This window comes from Schistocerca gregaria, chromosome 4, assembly GCF_023897955.1.
Source record: "Schistocerca gregaria isolate iqSchGreg1 chromosome 4, iqSchGreg1.2, whole genome shotgun sequence".
NCBI classification, from domain to species: domain Eukaryota; kingdom Metazoa; phylum Arthropoda; class Insecta; order Orthoptera; family Acrididae; genus Schistocerca; species Schistocerca gregaria.
In genome coordinates, this window is record NC_064923.1 from 198,251,612 (window position 1) to 198,267,749 (window position 16,138).

The window sequence follows — 16,138 nt, forward strand, 5'->3', positions numbered from 1 at the left end:
TTATGATGATTTCCAACAGGACAATGTAGAAAGTGCATTTGACCCGTCAGGGTAACCGAGAGCGCTACCGCGCTGCTTCCTTGGCTCGGGTAGGCACGGCGGCCCCGGATCTAATCCGCCCGGTGGATTAACGACGAGAGTCGGTGTGCCGGCCAGCCTGGATGTGGCTTTTAGGCGGTTTTCCAAATCCCACTAGGTGAATACCAGGCTGGTCCCACGTTCCGCCTCAGTTACACGCGTCGCAGACATTTGGAAGTCGTTCGCACTATTTCACGATTTACCCTAGATGCAGCCAGCTGGGGTACACTGATTCCATCCCTGGGGGTTCGGGGTGGCAGCAGGAATGGCATCCAGCCACCCCTAAAACTAAACTTGCCAAATCCGTTCTTACCACGCCGAACCTGCAATCGCTGTGGGACTATGGCGTAAACGAAGGAAGAAGAAGAAGGAAGAATGTAGAGAACGTATTTACTAGGAAAGTTCAGATTTATTTACATGTTTGTTGTCGACTGTGTTACATAACGATATTTCGTGATGACAAGATAGGATTCTCGAACAAGCAGATCTACTGGCCGGAGCTGTCGTCGCCGTCGGCTGGACGGATGCAGGGGACGCCCCGGTCGCAGTGCCAGCGGCAGCGGTGAGGCCAGTCTGCGATCTCCATCAGCGCCCAGCGGCCCGGGCTCAGCGTTTTCTTGACTTGGTTGTGCGCCAGCAGGCGGTACTCGGCCGCCAGCATGCCGGTCCTCACACCCTCGTCCAGCAGCCAGCGCAGTGCCGACGACATCTGCCTCGTCATATTGTGCTCCATGTAGTTGCCGATGAGCGCCACGTCCACCTTGCAGCGCGACACGAAACTCTTACTGGTGTTCGTGCCGTTCCAGCCGAGGCCCTCGTAGATATTGCCGCTGCTGTCGATCAAGAAGTTGTAGGAGATCTCCGGCTGCTGATACATCTGCCAGTGCAGCTCCTGCGAACAAGGAAGACATCTAGACTGGGTGGAAAATGCAGTGGCACAAGTTTCAATGCTAGAGCCACTATCTACATCTACATCTACATTTATACTCCGCAAGCCACCCAGCGGTGTGTGGCGGAGGGCACTTTACGTGCCACTGTCATTACCTCCCATTCCTGTTCCAGTCGATTATGATTCAATGGGAAGAATGACTGCCAGAAATCCTCCCTGCCCGCTCGAATCTTTCTAATTTTATATTTGTGATCTTCTCGAGAGGTATAAGTAGAGGGAAGCAATATACTCGATACCTCTTCAGGGAAACGCAACCTCTCGAAACCTGGACAGCAATCTACACTGCGATGCAGAGCGCCTCTCTTGCAGAGTCTGCCACTTGAGTTTGCTAAACATCTCTGTAACGCTATCACGCTTTCCAAATAACCCTGTGACGAAACACGCCGCTCTTCCTTGGATCTTTTCTATCTCCTCTGTCAACCCGACCTGGTACTCAAGTGTAGATCGAACGAGTGTTTCGTATGCCACCTCCTTTGTTGATGGACTACATTTTCTAAGGACTCTCCCATGAATCTTAACCTGGCACCCGCCTTACCAATAATTAATATTATATGATCATTCCCTCCCCCCCCCCCCCCCCCCCATGAACCATGGACCTTGCCGTTGGTGGGGAGGCTTGCGTGCCTCAACGATACAGATAGTCGTACTGTAGGTGCAACCACAACAGAGGGGTATCTGTTGAGAGACCAGACAAACGTGTGGTTCCTGAAGAGGTGCAGCAGCCTTTTCAGTAGTTGCACGGGCAACTGTCTGAATGATTGACTGATCTGGTCTTGAAACACTAACCAAAACGGCCTCGCTGTGCTGGTACTGAACGGCTGAAAGCAAGGGGAAACTACGGCTGTCATTTTTCCCGAGGACATGCAGCTCTACTGTATGGTTAAATGATGATGGCGTCCTCTTGGGTAAAATATTCCGGAGGTAAAATAGTCCCCCATTCGGATCTCCGGGCGCGGACTACTGAAGAGGATGTCATTATCAGGAGAAAGAAAACTGGCGTTCTACGGATCGGAGCGTGGAATGTCAGATCCCTTAATCAGGCAGGTAGATCAGAAAATTTAAAAAGGAAAATGGATAGGTTAAAGTTAGATATAGTGGGAATTAGTGAAGTTCAGTGGCAGGAGGAGCAAGACTTTTGGTCAGGTGAATACAGGGTTATAAATACAAAATGAAATAGGGGTATGCCGGAGTACGTTTAATAATGAATAAAAAAATAGGAGTGCGGATAAGCTACTACAATCAGCATTGTGAACACATTATTGTGGTCAAGATAGACACGAAACCCACGCCTACTACAGTAGTACAAGTTTATATGCCAACTAACTCTGCAAATGACGAAGAAATTGAAGAAACGTACGATGAAATAAAAGAAATTATTCAGATAGTGAAGGGAGACGAAAATTTAATAGTCATGGGTGACTGGAATTCGGCAGTAGGAAAAGGGAGAGAAGGAAACATAGTAGATGAATATGGATTGGGGGTAAGAAATGAAAGAGGAAGCTGCCTGGTAGGATTTTGGACAGAGCACAACTTAATCATAGCTAACATTTGGTTCAACAACCATAAAAGAAGGCTGTATACATGGAAGAACCCTGGAGATACTAGAAGGTTTCAGATAGATTATACAATGGTAAGACAGAGATTTAGGAACCAGGTTTTAACCTGTAAGACATTTCCAGGGGCAGATGTGGACTGTGACCACAATCTATTGATTATGACCTGTAGATTAAAACTGAAGAAACTGCAAAGAGGTGGGAATTTAAGGAGATGGGGTCTTGATAAACTGAAAAAACCTGAGGTTATACAGAGTTTTAGGGAAGGGAAAAACTGACAGGAATAGGGGAAAAAAATACAGTAGACGAAGAATGGGTAGCTCTGAGGGATGAAGTAGCGAAGGCACCAGAGGATCAAGTAGGTAAAAAGACGAGGGCTAGTAGAAATCCTTGGGTAACAGAAGAAATACTGAATTTAATTGATGAAAGGAGAAAATACAAAAATGCAGTAAGTGAAGCAGGCAAAGAGGAATACAAACGTCTAAAAAATGAGATCGAGAGGAAGTGCAAAATGGCTAAGCAGGGATGGCTAGAGGACAAATGTAAGGATGTAGAAGCATATATCACTAGGGGTAAGATAGATACTGCCTTCAGGAAAATTAAAGAGGTCTCTGGAGAAAAGAGTACCACTTGTATCAATATCTAAGAGTTTAGGCGGAATACCAGTCCTGAGCAAAGAGGGGAAAGCAGAAATTTGGAAGAAGTATATAGAGGCTCTACACAAGGGTCATGTACTTGAGGACAACATTATGGAAACGGAAGATGATGTAGACGAAGATGAAATGGGAGATATGATACTGTGTGAAGAGTCTGACAGAGGAGTAGACAACATTCCATTTGAATTACTGACATGCTTGGGAGAGCCAGCCCTGACAAAACTCTACCATCTGGTGAGTAAGGTGTATGAGACAGGCGAAATACCCTCAGACTTCAAGAAGAATATAATAATTCCAATCCCAAAGAAAGCAGGTGTTGACAGATGTGAAAATTACCGAACTATCAGTTTCATAAGTCGAGGCTGCAAAATCCTAACACAATTTCTTTACATACGAATGGAAAAACTGGTACAAGCCGACCTTGGGGAAGATCAGTTTGGATTCCGTAGAAATGCTGGAATGCGTAAGGCAATACTGACCCTACAACTTATTTTAGAAGATAAAGGAAAGGCAAACCTACGTTCTAGCATTTGTAGACTTAGAGAAAGCTTTTGACAATGTTGACTGGAATACTCTCTTTCAATTTCTGAAGGTGGCAGGGATAAAATACAGGGAGCGAAAGACATTTACAATTTGTACAGAAACCAGATGGCAGTTGTAATAGTTGAGGGACATGAAAGGGAAGCAGTGGTTGGGAAGGGAGTGAGACAGGGTTGTAGCCTCTCCCGGATGTCAGTCAATCTGTATATTGAGCAAGCAGTGAAGGAAACTGTTCTGTACCTATTTCCGCGTAGTTGGCATGTACACAACTTTCCCAATAGATCTCGCCCCGCTAAGCATAACAGCGCAGGTGGAGCGCTCGTTCGTCTCCGCCCTACAAGATGGCGCTGTCTTAGAGACGGACCAAATTCTGATTCCGCTGATCCGTGTATTAATATGTAACGCAGCCAATGAGATTGCTGCTAACGTAGAACCTTTTCTCCACGCGGATAATGCTCGCGCAGTGATACCTGAGCGCTCGAGGTATTATAACAAGAGTACAGACCTCCGATTAGTCAGTCTGCAATAGTCTGCATTAGTCTATAGTCAAGTTTCAGTCTGCGCCTAATAAGATTATCATATTCCTGTACATAGCCATGAAGAGAAATGTGTAGACACTTTGTCAAGTATCAGAGATATGTGAGAATAAGATTAACGTACTAAGACCAAAGGAACTTCAGATAGTCAATTGTAAATAGCATCCAGAATCAAGTTAAGTAAGGTTTATGATTATTATTATTTTAATAAATGTGTGTGAATATTAATCAAGTTCTGTTTAAAATTGGTCACCGTCAATCTGCTATTCTAAGCGTGCAAGTGGCATTTCTATCGTCTCACCTAGAGGCGGAGGATAAACACGCCACGATAAGACCACGAGACGTATTGCTGACACTCGTCTACTTCGTTAGAGCAACAAATCAAATAGTCTGATGGTGTGTGTGCCGAAGGCCTTACAGTACGCACACCACAGAAACAATAGAAAAATTCGGAGTAGGTATTAAAATCCATGGAGAGCAAATAAAAACTTTGAGGTTCGCCGATGACATTGTAATTATGTCAGAGACAGAAAAGGACTTGGAAGAGCAGTTGAACGGAATGGATAGTGTCTTGAAAAGAGGATATAAGATGAACATCAACAAAAGCGAAACGAGGATAATCGAATGTAGTCGAATTAAGTCGGGTGACGCTGAGAGAATTAGATTAGGAAATGAGGCACTTGTGGTTCAAGATGTGGGTTCCTGTAGTCATCTCCTAGTTCATGAACCACGAGCAACGTATTAGTGGCCAAGCAAGTGGTCCCAACAGTCGGGATACCAGTTACTTTGGAATAAGGCTGGGCATCTCACGCATATTCTGAGTCGTGACCACCTTTGTGCTCATACGGCAAAGACTACCAAATCCACTGGTTAGTCTCTCAACCGTTAGGGGTAAAACTCAATGGGAATCGCGGAAAGTAAGGCTAGCAACCTACTTCCACAGTACTTTAAATATGATGCTGGCAACAATCAGAGCAAAATGCCTCGGACCTTTGGAGGTGACGGAGTCCCACCTCTAATTGACAAACCAGGGGCTCCTAAGATACGACTTGGCAAACAAATGGTAATGAGATGCGGAGCTATTAATATCAGTGGGGGCTACTCTGGAAAGAAGGTAGAGCTGGCAGAGGCTGAAAGTAAGATGGGTCTGGATGTTTTAGCTGTTAGTGACATTCGGGTAAGGGGTGAGAAAGAAGAGGAAGTGGGAGAATACAAGGTCTACCTGTCAGGAGTCAAAGCAGGAATAGCACAATTGGGTGCAGGGCTTTACATCAGGAAAGAAATGGAACACAGCGTAGTTGCAATAAGGTATGTAAAAGAACGACTGATGTGGATAGATTTGACAGTGTCTAGCAAGAAAATTAGGATTGTGTCAGTATATTCACATTGTGAAGGGACAGATCAAGATAAGATGGATAGTTTTTATGAGGCACTCAGTGATGTAGTTGTTAGAGTAAAGTACAAGGACAGTGTTCTGCTCATGGGTGATTTTAATGCCAGGATTAGAAATCGAACAGAAGGGTATGAAAAGGTTATAAAAGGTTATGGGTAAATTTGGAGAGAATATGGAGACGAACAGGAATGGGAAACAACTCTTGGATATCTGTGCCAGTATGGGCTTAGTAACCACAAACTCCTTTTTTAAACATAAGAACAATTACCGGTGTACTTGGGAAGGCAGGGGAACCAGATCTGTCATTGACTATATAATATCAGGAACTCAGGAAGGCTGTGAGGGACACATGTGTATTCAGGGGATTCTTTGATGACAATGATCATTATTTAATCTACAATGAAATTGGGATTGTGAGGCCGAAAGTGCAGGAGGTCCGTTCCATATGTAGGATGATAAGAGTGGAGAAACTTCAGGATAAGGAAATCAGGCACAAGTACATAACAGCGATCTCAGAAAGGTAACAGTTAGTTGAATGTAGTCAATTACAGTCATTGGAAAAGGAATGGACAAGGTACAGGGACACAGTACTGGAACTGGCTAAAGAATGTCTTGGAACAGTTGCTTGTAAAGGTAGGATGAGGCAAACAGCATGGTGGAATGAGACAGTCAAGGCAGCCTGTAAAAGGAAAAAGAAGGCGATCAAAAATGGCTACATAATAGAACTCAGGTAGACAGAGAAAGTTATGTTGAAGAAAGAAACAAAGCCAAACAGATAATTGCAGCATCCAAGAAGAAATCTTGGGAAGACTTTGGAAACAAGTTGGAGACTATGGGTCAAGCTGCTGGAAAACCATTCTGGAGTGTAATTAGCAGTCTTCGAAAGGGAGGTAAGAAGGAAATGACAAGTATTATGGACAGGTCAGGAAAACTGCTGGTGAATCCTGTGGATTCCTTGGGCAGATGGAGGGAATATTTTGAAGAGTTGCTCAATGTAGGTGAAAATACGACCAGTAATGTTTCAGATTTAGAGGTACAATGGGATAGGAATGATGATGGAAATAGGATCACATTTGAGGAAGTGGAGAAAATGGTCAATAGATTGCAGTGCAATAAAGCAGCTGGGGTGGATGAAATTAAGTCAGAACTCATCAAACACAGTGGAATGTCAGTTCTTAAACGGCTACACAGGATAATTGAAATGGCCTGGGAGTCAGGACAGGTTCCATCAGACTGGACAAAATCAGTAATCACACCAATCTTTAAACATGGAAACAGAAAAGATTGTAACAACTACAGAGGTATCTCTTTAATCAGCGTTGTGGGTAAAATCTTGTCAGGTATTGTTGAAAGAAAAGTGCGAGTATTAGTTGAGAAACAATTTTATGAAAATCAGTGTGCGTTTAGGCCTCTTAGAGGTTGTCAGGACCAGATCTTTAGCTTACGGCAAATAATGGAGAAGTGTTATGAATGGAACAGGGAATAGTACCTATGCTTTATAGATCTAGAAAAGGCATATGACCGGTTTCCTAGGGAGAAGTTATTGTCTGTTCTACGAGATAATGGAATGGGAGGCAAACGTTTCCAAGCAATTAAAGGTCTTTACATGCATAGTCAGGCAGCAGTTAGAGTTGACGGTAAATTGAGTTCATGGTTCAGAATTGTTTCAGGGGTAAGACAAGACTGCAACCTGTATCCACTGTTGTTCATATTATTTATGGATCATATGTTGATAACAATAGACTGGCTGGGTGAGATTAAGATATGTGAACACAAAATTAGCAGTCTTGCATATGCGGATGGCTTAGTTGTGATGGCAGATTCCATTGAAAGTTCGCAAAGTAATATTTCAGAGCTAGATCAGAAATGTAAGAACTATACTATGAAGATTAGCATCTCCAAAACGAAAGTAATGTCAGTGGAAAAGAGATATAAACGGACTGAGTGCCAAATAGGAGAAACAAAGTTAGAACAGGTGGACGGTTTCTAGTACTTAGGATGCATATTCTCACAGAATGGCAACATAGTGAAAGAACTGGAAACGAGGTGTGGCAAAGCTAATGCAGTGAGCGCTCAGCTACGATCTACTTTCTTCTGCAAGAAGGAAGTCAGTACCAAGACTAAGTTATTTGTGCACCGTTCAATCTTTCGACCAACTTTGTTGTATGGGAGCGAAAGCTGGGTGGATTCAGGTTACCTTATCAACAAGGTTGAGGTTACGGATATGAAAGTATCTAGGATGATTGCAGATACTAGTAGATGGGAACAATGGCAGCAGGGTGTCCACAATGAGGAAATCAAAGAAAAACTGCGAATGAACTCTATAGATGTAGCAGTCAGGGCGAACAGGCTTAGATGGTGGGGTCATGTCACATGCATGGGAGAAGCAAGTTTACACAAGAGACTCATGGGTTCAGCAGTAGAGGGTAGGAGGAGTCGGGGCAGACCAAGGAGAAGGTACCTGGATTCGGTTAAGAATGATTTTGAAGTAATAGGCTTAACATCATAAGAGGCACCAATGTTAACACTGAATAGGGGATCATGGAGGAATTTTATAAGGGGTACTATGCTCCAGACTGAACGCTGAAAGGCATAATAAGTCTTAAATGATGATGATGATGATGATGATGGTGAATGAGGCACTTAAAGTAGGGAAGGAGTTTTGCTATTTGCGGAGCAAGTAACTGATGATGGTCGAAGTAGAGAGGATATAAAATGTAGACTGGCAATGGGAGGGAAAGCGTTTCCGAAGAAGAGAAATTTGTTAACATCGAGTATAGATTTAGGTGTCAGGAAGTCGTTTCTGAAAGTATTTGTATGGAGTGTAGCCATGTATGGAAGTGAAACATAAACGATAAATAGTATGGACAAGAAGAGAATAGAAGCTTTCGAAATGTGGCGCTACAGAAGAATGCTGAAGATTAGGTGGGTAGACCACATAACTAATGAAGAGGTATTGAATAGGATTGGCGAGAAGAGAAGTTTGTGGCACAACTTGACCAGAAGGAGGAATCGGTTGGTAGGACATGTTCTGAGGCATCAATAGATCACCAATTTAGCATTGGAGGGCAGCGTGGAGAGTAAAAATCGTAGAGGGAGACCAAGAGATGAATACACTAAGCAGATTCAGAAGGATGTAGGATGCAGTAGGTACTGGGAGATGAAGAAGCTTGCACAGGATAGAGTAGCATGGAGAGCTGCATCAAACCAGTCTCAGGACTGAAGACCACAACAACAACAACAACAACAGTGCAATGTAATTATACTTCTATTTGTAAACTGCTTTTTACTTTTTGTAGAGCTGTTGATACTGACTAGTCTGTCGAAACCGCAATAGCCGTTAAAGAATTCAAGTGCTTCACAGAAATAAGCTTTAGTGTTCTCTGTAAATAACATGTCAAATGTAAATAATATCCCGCAAGTTTACTTGCGGAATTGGGATGTTGACATATCACTGCACATAGAAAGCTTTCCTGATTCTGACTATGCTACACAATTTACGAGGGCTATCCGCAAAGTATATTACGTTTTGGAATTAAAAATAAATAGAGTATTGGAAACAAATTTTATTATATATAGATGAAAGCCACACTTAAATACTAATTTTCTACATAGCTGCCATTTAAATTAAGGCACTTATCGTAGCGATGGACGAGCTTGGAAATTCCTTCGTCGTAAAATTCGGCTGCCTGCGCCTTCAACCACGTGGTTACCTCTTCCTGAAGCTGTGCGTCGTCAACAAAACGCTGCATAGCCAACCAGTTCTTCATTGCTGGGAATAAGTGGAAGTCGCTCGGTGCCAGGTCAGGACTGTACGGCGGATGAGGAAACAACTCCCACTTAAAAGATTCGAGAACTTCACGAGTGGCATTTACCGTGTGGGCCCGGGGGTTGTCGTGTATCAGCAAGATCTTTGAGCCCAACTTTCCCCTGCGCTTGTTTTGTATTGCTCTTCTGAGGGTGTGCAGAGTTTGGCAATGCCTTTGAGAGTTTATTGTAGTGCCTCTTTCCAGGAAATTCACAATAATCATACCTTTCCTGTCCCAAAAGACAGTCGACATCACCTTCCTTGCCGACATTGTCTGCATGCATTTCTTGGGTTTTGGGGGGGAATTTGTGTGCCCCCACTGCATTGACTGCAATTTTGTCTCGCAGTTCACATGCCTAACCTATGTTTCGTTACCAGTAACGATGCGATCTGTAATGAGTCGCCATCTTTCTCGTAAGCGTCCAAAAACGTTAATGCTGCACCCACTCGCTGATTTTTGTGAATCTCTGTCAAGATTTTTGGTATCCATCTTGCACAAAACTTGTGGTAACCAAGCTTTTTGGTAATGAATTCGTGCAACAAACTTCGTGAAATTTGTGGAAAACTCATAGAGTGTTCCGTTATTGTGAAATTACTGTTTTCACGGACCGCGGCATCGACTTTTTCGACAAGTTCGGCAGTCACTATTCTGGGTTTTCCACTTCGCTCTTCGTCGTGAACGTTAGTTCGGCCATTTTTAAATTTTATGACCCACTGACGCACTCCACCTTCAGTGATTATGTTGTCCCCATACACTTCACGAAGCTGCCGCTAGATTTCTAAGGGTGTACAGTTTTTTGCACTCAGAAACCTTATTACAGCACGCACTTCACACTTCGCGGCATTTTCAATTAACGCTGACATTTCAAACTGTCACAGTAACTCAACGGAGTACAGTACGAACCTCTCACTAGCACGGCAGAATGCCGACTGAGCGGCAGAATGCCATGACACCAAGATGGCCGCGCTAGCCCCGCCCTTAACGGACACAAACGAAAACGTAGTGTACTTTGTGGATAGCCCTCGTAATAATTAAACGATCACTATGGTGTCGTACCTAGACACAAACTAGAATCAATAAGCTATGAAGTGGCGCAGTCAGTGTTTTGGACGTACATTGCAATTCCGAAGAGCTCGAGGAAGAGTCCACTAATCCCCTCCTCGATTTCTGCAACTTACCCTTTAGGTAGAGCAGCGCATATACACATACAGACTGGTGAAAATAATATTGTCCCGCAAAATATTTATAAAGGTTACCTCACTCGCTCAATATGATGATCGAAGAGTTTAAAAATATTGACGTTCGCTCAGCGCATTGTACGGCATAAGGGTGATGATGCACAATTAACGACAGTTCCTATCGGATCGACAGAAATTCTGTTTGCTCCGAACAACTTTGCCTTAAACAAATTTCCTCAAAGAACTGAAGAAAGTAAATGACAAATGTCATGGAGAATGGTAGAGGATGTATGTTAAAGCACCATGCGGTACTTTGAGAAATAAAAATTTCTGAAAGTTCAGGAAACGCCAGGTACCTCGTTGTCCACCGTAACAGAGGAAACTGAAGATAATGGTGTCATGGCAGTAAGCAGAAACCTTTACTTTACTTGAAGCAGTGTTCAGATATTGCAGATAAGGTCAGCTGTCTAGCGAACGTAAATATCTCCTCTTGTAGCAGTTGTCTCATGCGGAGCCAAGATCACGTGATTTTCAATCAGTAATAAGTAAATAACTGTTTTATTGCATTTGCAACATTTATTACAATAGAGAAATATATACAAAATAGGTCATGTACAAGACAAGTTACACACTTCATTTGTTTAATTCATTATTAGCTGTTGTTGTTATTTACGAACCTCGGTCGCAGTGAACGTGCCTCTCGTCCACAGAAAAGTTTATGGAAGATTTTCAGAATAGTTTCACTCATTCTGTTTGCGTTTGGAGAGGCATGCAGCTCAGACGCAATACACGCATACAGTGTCACATGGTACAGCACAGACATATTCGCTGCGTAGGCAGAATGGTAACTGACTCGTCCCGGGTATAGAGTCTGCCCAATATTATTGTTATCGGTCTCAGACTTCCGCGCAGTATATTGACACTATTACTACGCAATGAATACTGAGCATGTGAGAGCCCCTTAATACTGGCACGGAACTAACCTGACCGTTGTTAATGAACAGGAGAACTGCCTGTCGCAGAAAACGCTGGAACGGTGATTTCGACGCACTAGTCAGGTGTTGCCATATGTCTCCACATGTGCATCTCCCGCATGCTCTGTTCCGACTATTTCACTATGTTACTACGTTTGAGTGAATGAGAGGAGACGATGCATTTAGTGAGTAGTTGAAAGCAACAAAAAACAGTACACAGGATAATACGTGTTCACTGCAAATGGCTCTGAGCACTATGGGACTTAACTTCTGGCGTCATCAGTCCCCTAGAACTTAGAACTACTTAAACCTAACTAACCTAAGGACATCACACACATCCATGCCCGAGGCAGGATTCGAACCTGCGACCGTAGCGGTCGCGCGGTTGCAGACTGTAGCGCCTAGAACCGCTCGGTCACTCCGGCCGGCACGTGTTCACTGTCGAGATTTATGTGCAGTACTGTTAGTACAAGAGTTTAGGAGGCGATCTCTTTTAGAAAAACCTCCAGCAAGGTCTGCAATACAGAAATTAGTGGCAAAATGACAGGAAACGGGCTCTGCAATGTAACATTACTGAAGAAGAGTTTGGAAACCAGAGTTGCTTGAATGAACAAAGTCTGACAAAATATCAACGCCCTGCAAGTGTGAACTGAGACCTAATCGTGTCGAAACACTGCCAAGAACAACCTGCAGCTGTACCCTTAGAAATTTACTGCAGTGCACGAGTGAAAGCGTCCAGAAGAACTTTCGCTTGTTGGTGGTATTTCAGTGAAGTGTAATCAGGATTTTTGGATCCTCATATTTTCATTTCTTCAGATGAGGGATGGTTCAGTCTGGAAGGATGTGCGACCTCACAACCAAGTGCCATTAGTCTTCGGAAAATCACAATCAGTACTCGGATCTCAAGATTGGTATTTGGAGCGCCATGTCTGTTGTCCGCATTATACCTCGATTCTTTCACCAAATTGTTAATGCTGACCACTAAGTCCATAAATTGTTTAATCCACATGTGGGTCAACTCACAGGAAGATGATGATGAGGTCCCATACTCCGAGGAGCGTAGTGGACGATATGGAGACCCGCAGCGCTGTATTAGGGAAGGTCCTAATAGAGGTGGTTTGCCATTGCCTTCCTCCAACCGTAATGGGGATGAATGACGACGATGAAGACGACACAACACCCAGTCATCTCGAGGGAGGAAAAATACCTGACCCCACCGGGAATCGAACCCGGGACCCCATGCACAGGAAGCGAGAACGCTACCACAAGACCACCAGCTACGGACACAAAGCAGGAAGAACTGCATTAATATTTTCATACGGAGCAACAACTCACACCACCTTGGCAAGCTCGTAATTAGTGCTGGGGGTGTGCGGTGAGGCAATTAGAAGCGGTAGTGCAGTCTCCTGGCCAACCTCGATCGCCTGATGTCTTTCCCTGTGAGTTTTACCTGTGGAGCAGATTGAATGGTCAGGTCTACTGAAATGATCTTCACACACTAGAAGCGCTACTGCAGATTCGAAAACGCCATGCTGCTGTCCCTCAATCAAAGATGCTACGGGTGTCTCTCACCGATAAATCGAGCGCAGCGCTGGTTGACTTCAACGGTAGTCATTTCCAGCATTTTCTGTGATGTTCATTAACAAAGATCAGTCCCGTGTCGTTATTACTGAAAATATTTTTCGGGCCAGTTTCATTTTGTACACCCTGTATGTATGCAGAAGAGTGCTCTGGGCGTTAGAGAACGATAAATAAGTGCGAGAGTTTTCATTGTCGTTATAACTCGTTCTATAGACTGACTAACAGATTCATTTTTGTGAATAACGTGAGAAGAGTACGTTTGGTTGCATATTGTCGGTTATGGCGACGCATCAAAAACTGACAAGAAAAACAATGATATAGAATTATTCACTGGAAACAAAACTGAGCAGCGGTGTGATGAACAGACTATTATTTGAAAGTTTAAATTTTAACTTTTACTTAAATAATATATCTCCTGAATAAAAGTGCTTGCAATCGAAGCTTGTTATTGTAATATACTAAGACAAGCCGGCCGGAGTGGCCGAGCGTCTTTAGGCGCTACAGTCTGGAACTGCGCGACCGCTACGGTCGCAAGTTCGAATCCTGCCTCGGGCATGGATGTGTGTGACGTCCTTAGGTTAGTTAGGTTTAAGTTCTAGGGGACTGATGACTTCAGCAGTTAAGTCTCGTAGTACTCAGAGCCATTTGAGCCACTAAGACAAAAAAAGAAAGAACGAATAGAAAAGCGATGCACCACGAAGGATTTATCCGAATGTGGCAGAAATCGGTACATATGATGTACATGTACTGACGAACAAATGATTACAATTTAAGAAAAATTGGATGATTCATTCAAGAGGCAGAGCTTCACAAAACTGAACACGCCAATACTATGTTGGTCAACCTCTGGCTCTTATGTAAGCAGTTACTTGCCTCGGCACGGATTCATAGAGTTGTTGGATGTCTTCCTGAGACATATCGGGCCAAATTCTGTCCAGTTAGCGGTTTAGATCTCCAAATTCCCGAGATGCGTGGATGACCCTACCCATAATGCTCCAAGCGTTCTCGGTTTGGGAGCGATCAGGTGACCGTGCTGGCCAAGATCGGGTTTGGCAAGCACGAAGGGAAGCAGTAGAAACTCTCGCCGTGTGCGGGCGGGTATTATCTTGCTGAAATGTAAATCCAGGATGGCTCGCCATGGAGGGCAACAGGCCGGGACGTAGAATATCGTCGACGTACTGCTGTGCTGTAAGGGTGTCGCGGATGACAACCAAAGGAGTCCTGCAACGAAAACAAATGGCACGCAGACCATCACAGCTGGTTGTCGGGCTGGATGGTGGGCGACAGGTTGGCAGCACTCCGCTGTCCGGAGCGTTTCCAGACACGTATTCGGCCTGGAATCTCATTGAATGGGGTAGAATTGTCTTCAGTGATGAGTCCCGCATCGAACTGAGTCCCGAATATTAGCGCAGACGTGTCTGGAGATGCCTTGGACAACGTTGGAATACCAATTTAACTGTCACCCATCATACGGCCAGACAACCAGGAGAGATGGTCTTTTCATAGCATAACCCCTTTGGTCGTCATCAGCGGCTTATTTACAGCACAGCAGAACGTCGACAATATTCTACGACCTGCTTTGTTTCCCTTCATCACAAGCCTTCCTGGGCTTACATTTCAGCAAGGTAACGCCCGCCTGCGCACGGCAAGAGCACGTTTGGAGCATTATGGACAGGGCCCTAAAACCATCCTGGGAATTTGGCGATCTAACGCACCACCTGGATAGAATTTGGCACGATATTCTTCAGGAGAATATCCAACCACTCTATTAATCAGTGCCAAGGGGAATGATTGCTTGCGTAAGGGCCAGAGTGGACCAACACGTTATTGACTTGTTCATTTTGTGAAGTTCTTTCTCCTGAATACAACACCCAATTTTTCTGGAATTGTAATCATTTGTTTGTCTGTAAATATACATCAGATCTATCGATTTCCATCCCTTTCGGATAATTCCCTCGTGGATTTAGTAATTTCTCTTTTTTCTGTCTTGCAATAAATATGTAATAGTACTCATTTGTTTAATACTGATACACTATGTGATCAAAAGTATCCGGACACCCCCAAAAAATAGGTTTTTCATATTAGGTGCATTTTGCTGCCACCTACTGCCAGGTACTCCATATCAGCGACCTCAGAAGTCTTTAGACATCGTAGCAGAGCAGAATGGGGCCCTCCGCGGAACTCACGGACTTAGAATGTGGTCAGCTTGTGTCTTACGTCTGCACGCGAGATTTCCACACTCCTAAACCGCCCTAGGTCCACTGTTTACTATGTGATAGAGAAGTGGAAACTTGATGGGACACGTACAGCACCAAAGTATACAGGCCGACCTCGTCTGTGGACTGACAAGAGACCGCCGACAGCTGAGGAGGGTCGTAATTTGTAATAGGCAGACATCTGTCCAAACCATCACACAGGAATTCCAAACTGCATCAGGATCCACTGCAAGTACTATGACAGTTAGGCGGGAGGTGAGAAAACTCGGATTTCATGGTCTAGCGGCTGCTCATAAGCCACACATCAGGCTGGTACATACCAATCGACGCCTCGCTTGGTATCTTGGTATAAGGAGCGTAAACATTGGACGATAGAAAACTGGAAAAACGTCGTGTGGACTGACGAATCACGGCACACAACGTGGCGATCCGATGGTAGGGTGTGGGTATGGCCAATGCCCTGTGATCGTCATCTGCTAGTGTGTGTAGTGCCAGCAGTAAAATTAGGAGGCGGTGGTATTATGGCGTGGTCGTGATTTTCATGGAGGGGGCTCGCACCACTTGATGTTTTGTGTGACACTATCACAGCACAGGCCTACATTGATGTTTTTGCCACGTAGGATTAGCCGAGCGGTCTAGGGCGCTGCAGTCATGGACTGTGCAGCTGGCCCCGGC

General features: G+C 44.2%; 1 protein-coding gene across 1 annotated transcript in view; it reads right to left on the minus strand.

Moving 5' to 3' along the window:
• Positions 1 to 469: 469 nt before the first annotated feature.
• LOC126267652 (peptidoglycan-recognition protein SC1a-like) overlaps positions 470 to 16,138 on the minus strand; it is a 33,594-nt gene continuing 17,925 nt past the window's right edge. Inside the window, exon 3 of the mRNA XM_049972953.1 lies at positions 470 to 970. Within this exon, the coding sequence (XP_049828910.1) occupies positions 566 to 970 (405 nt within the window). The 3' untranslated portion in view covers positions 470 to 565. The remainder of the gene's footprint in view (positions 971 to 16,138) is intronic.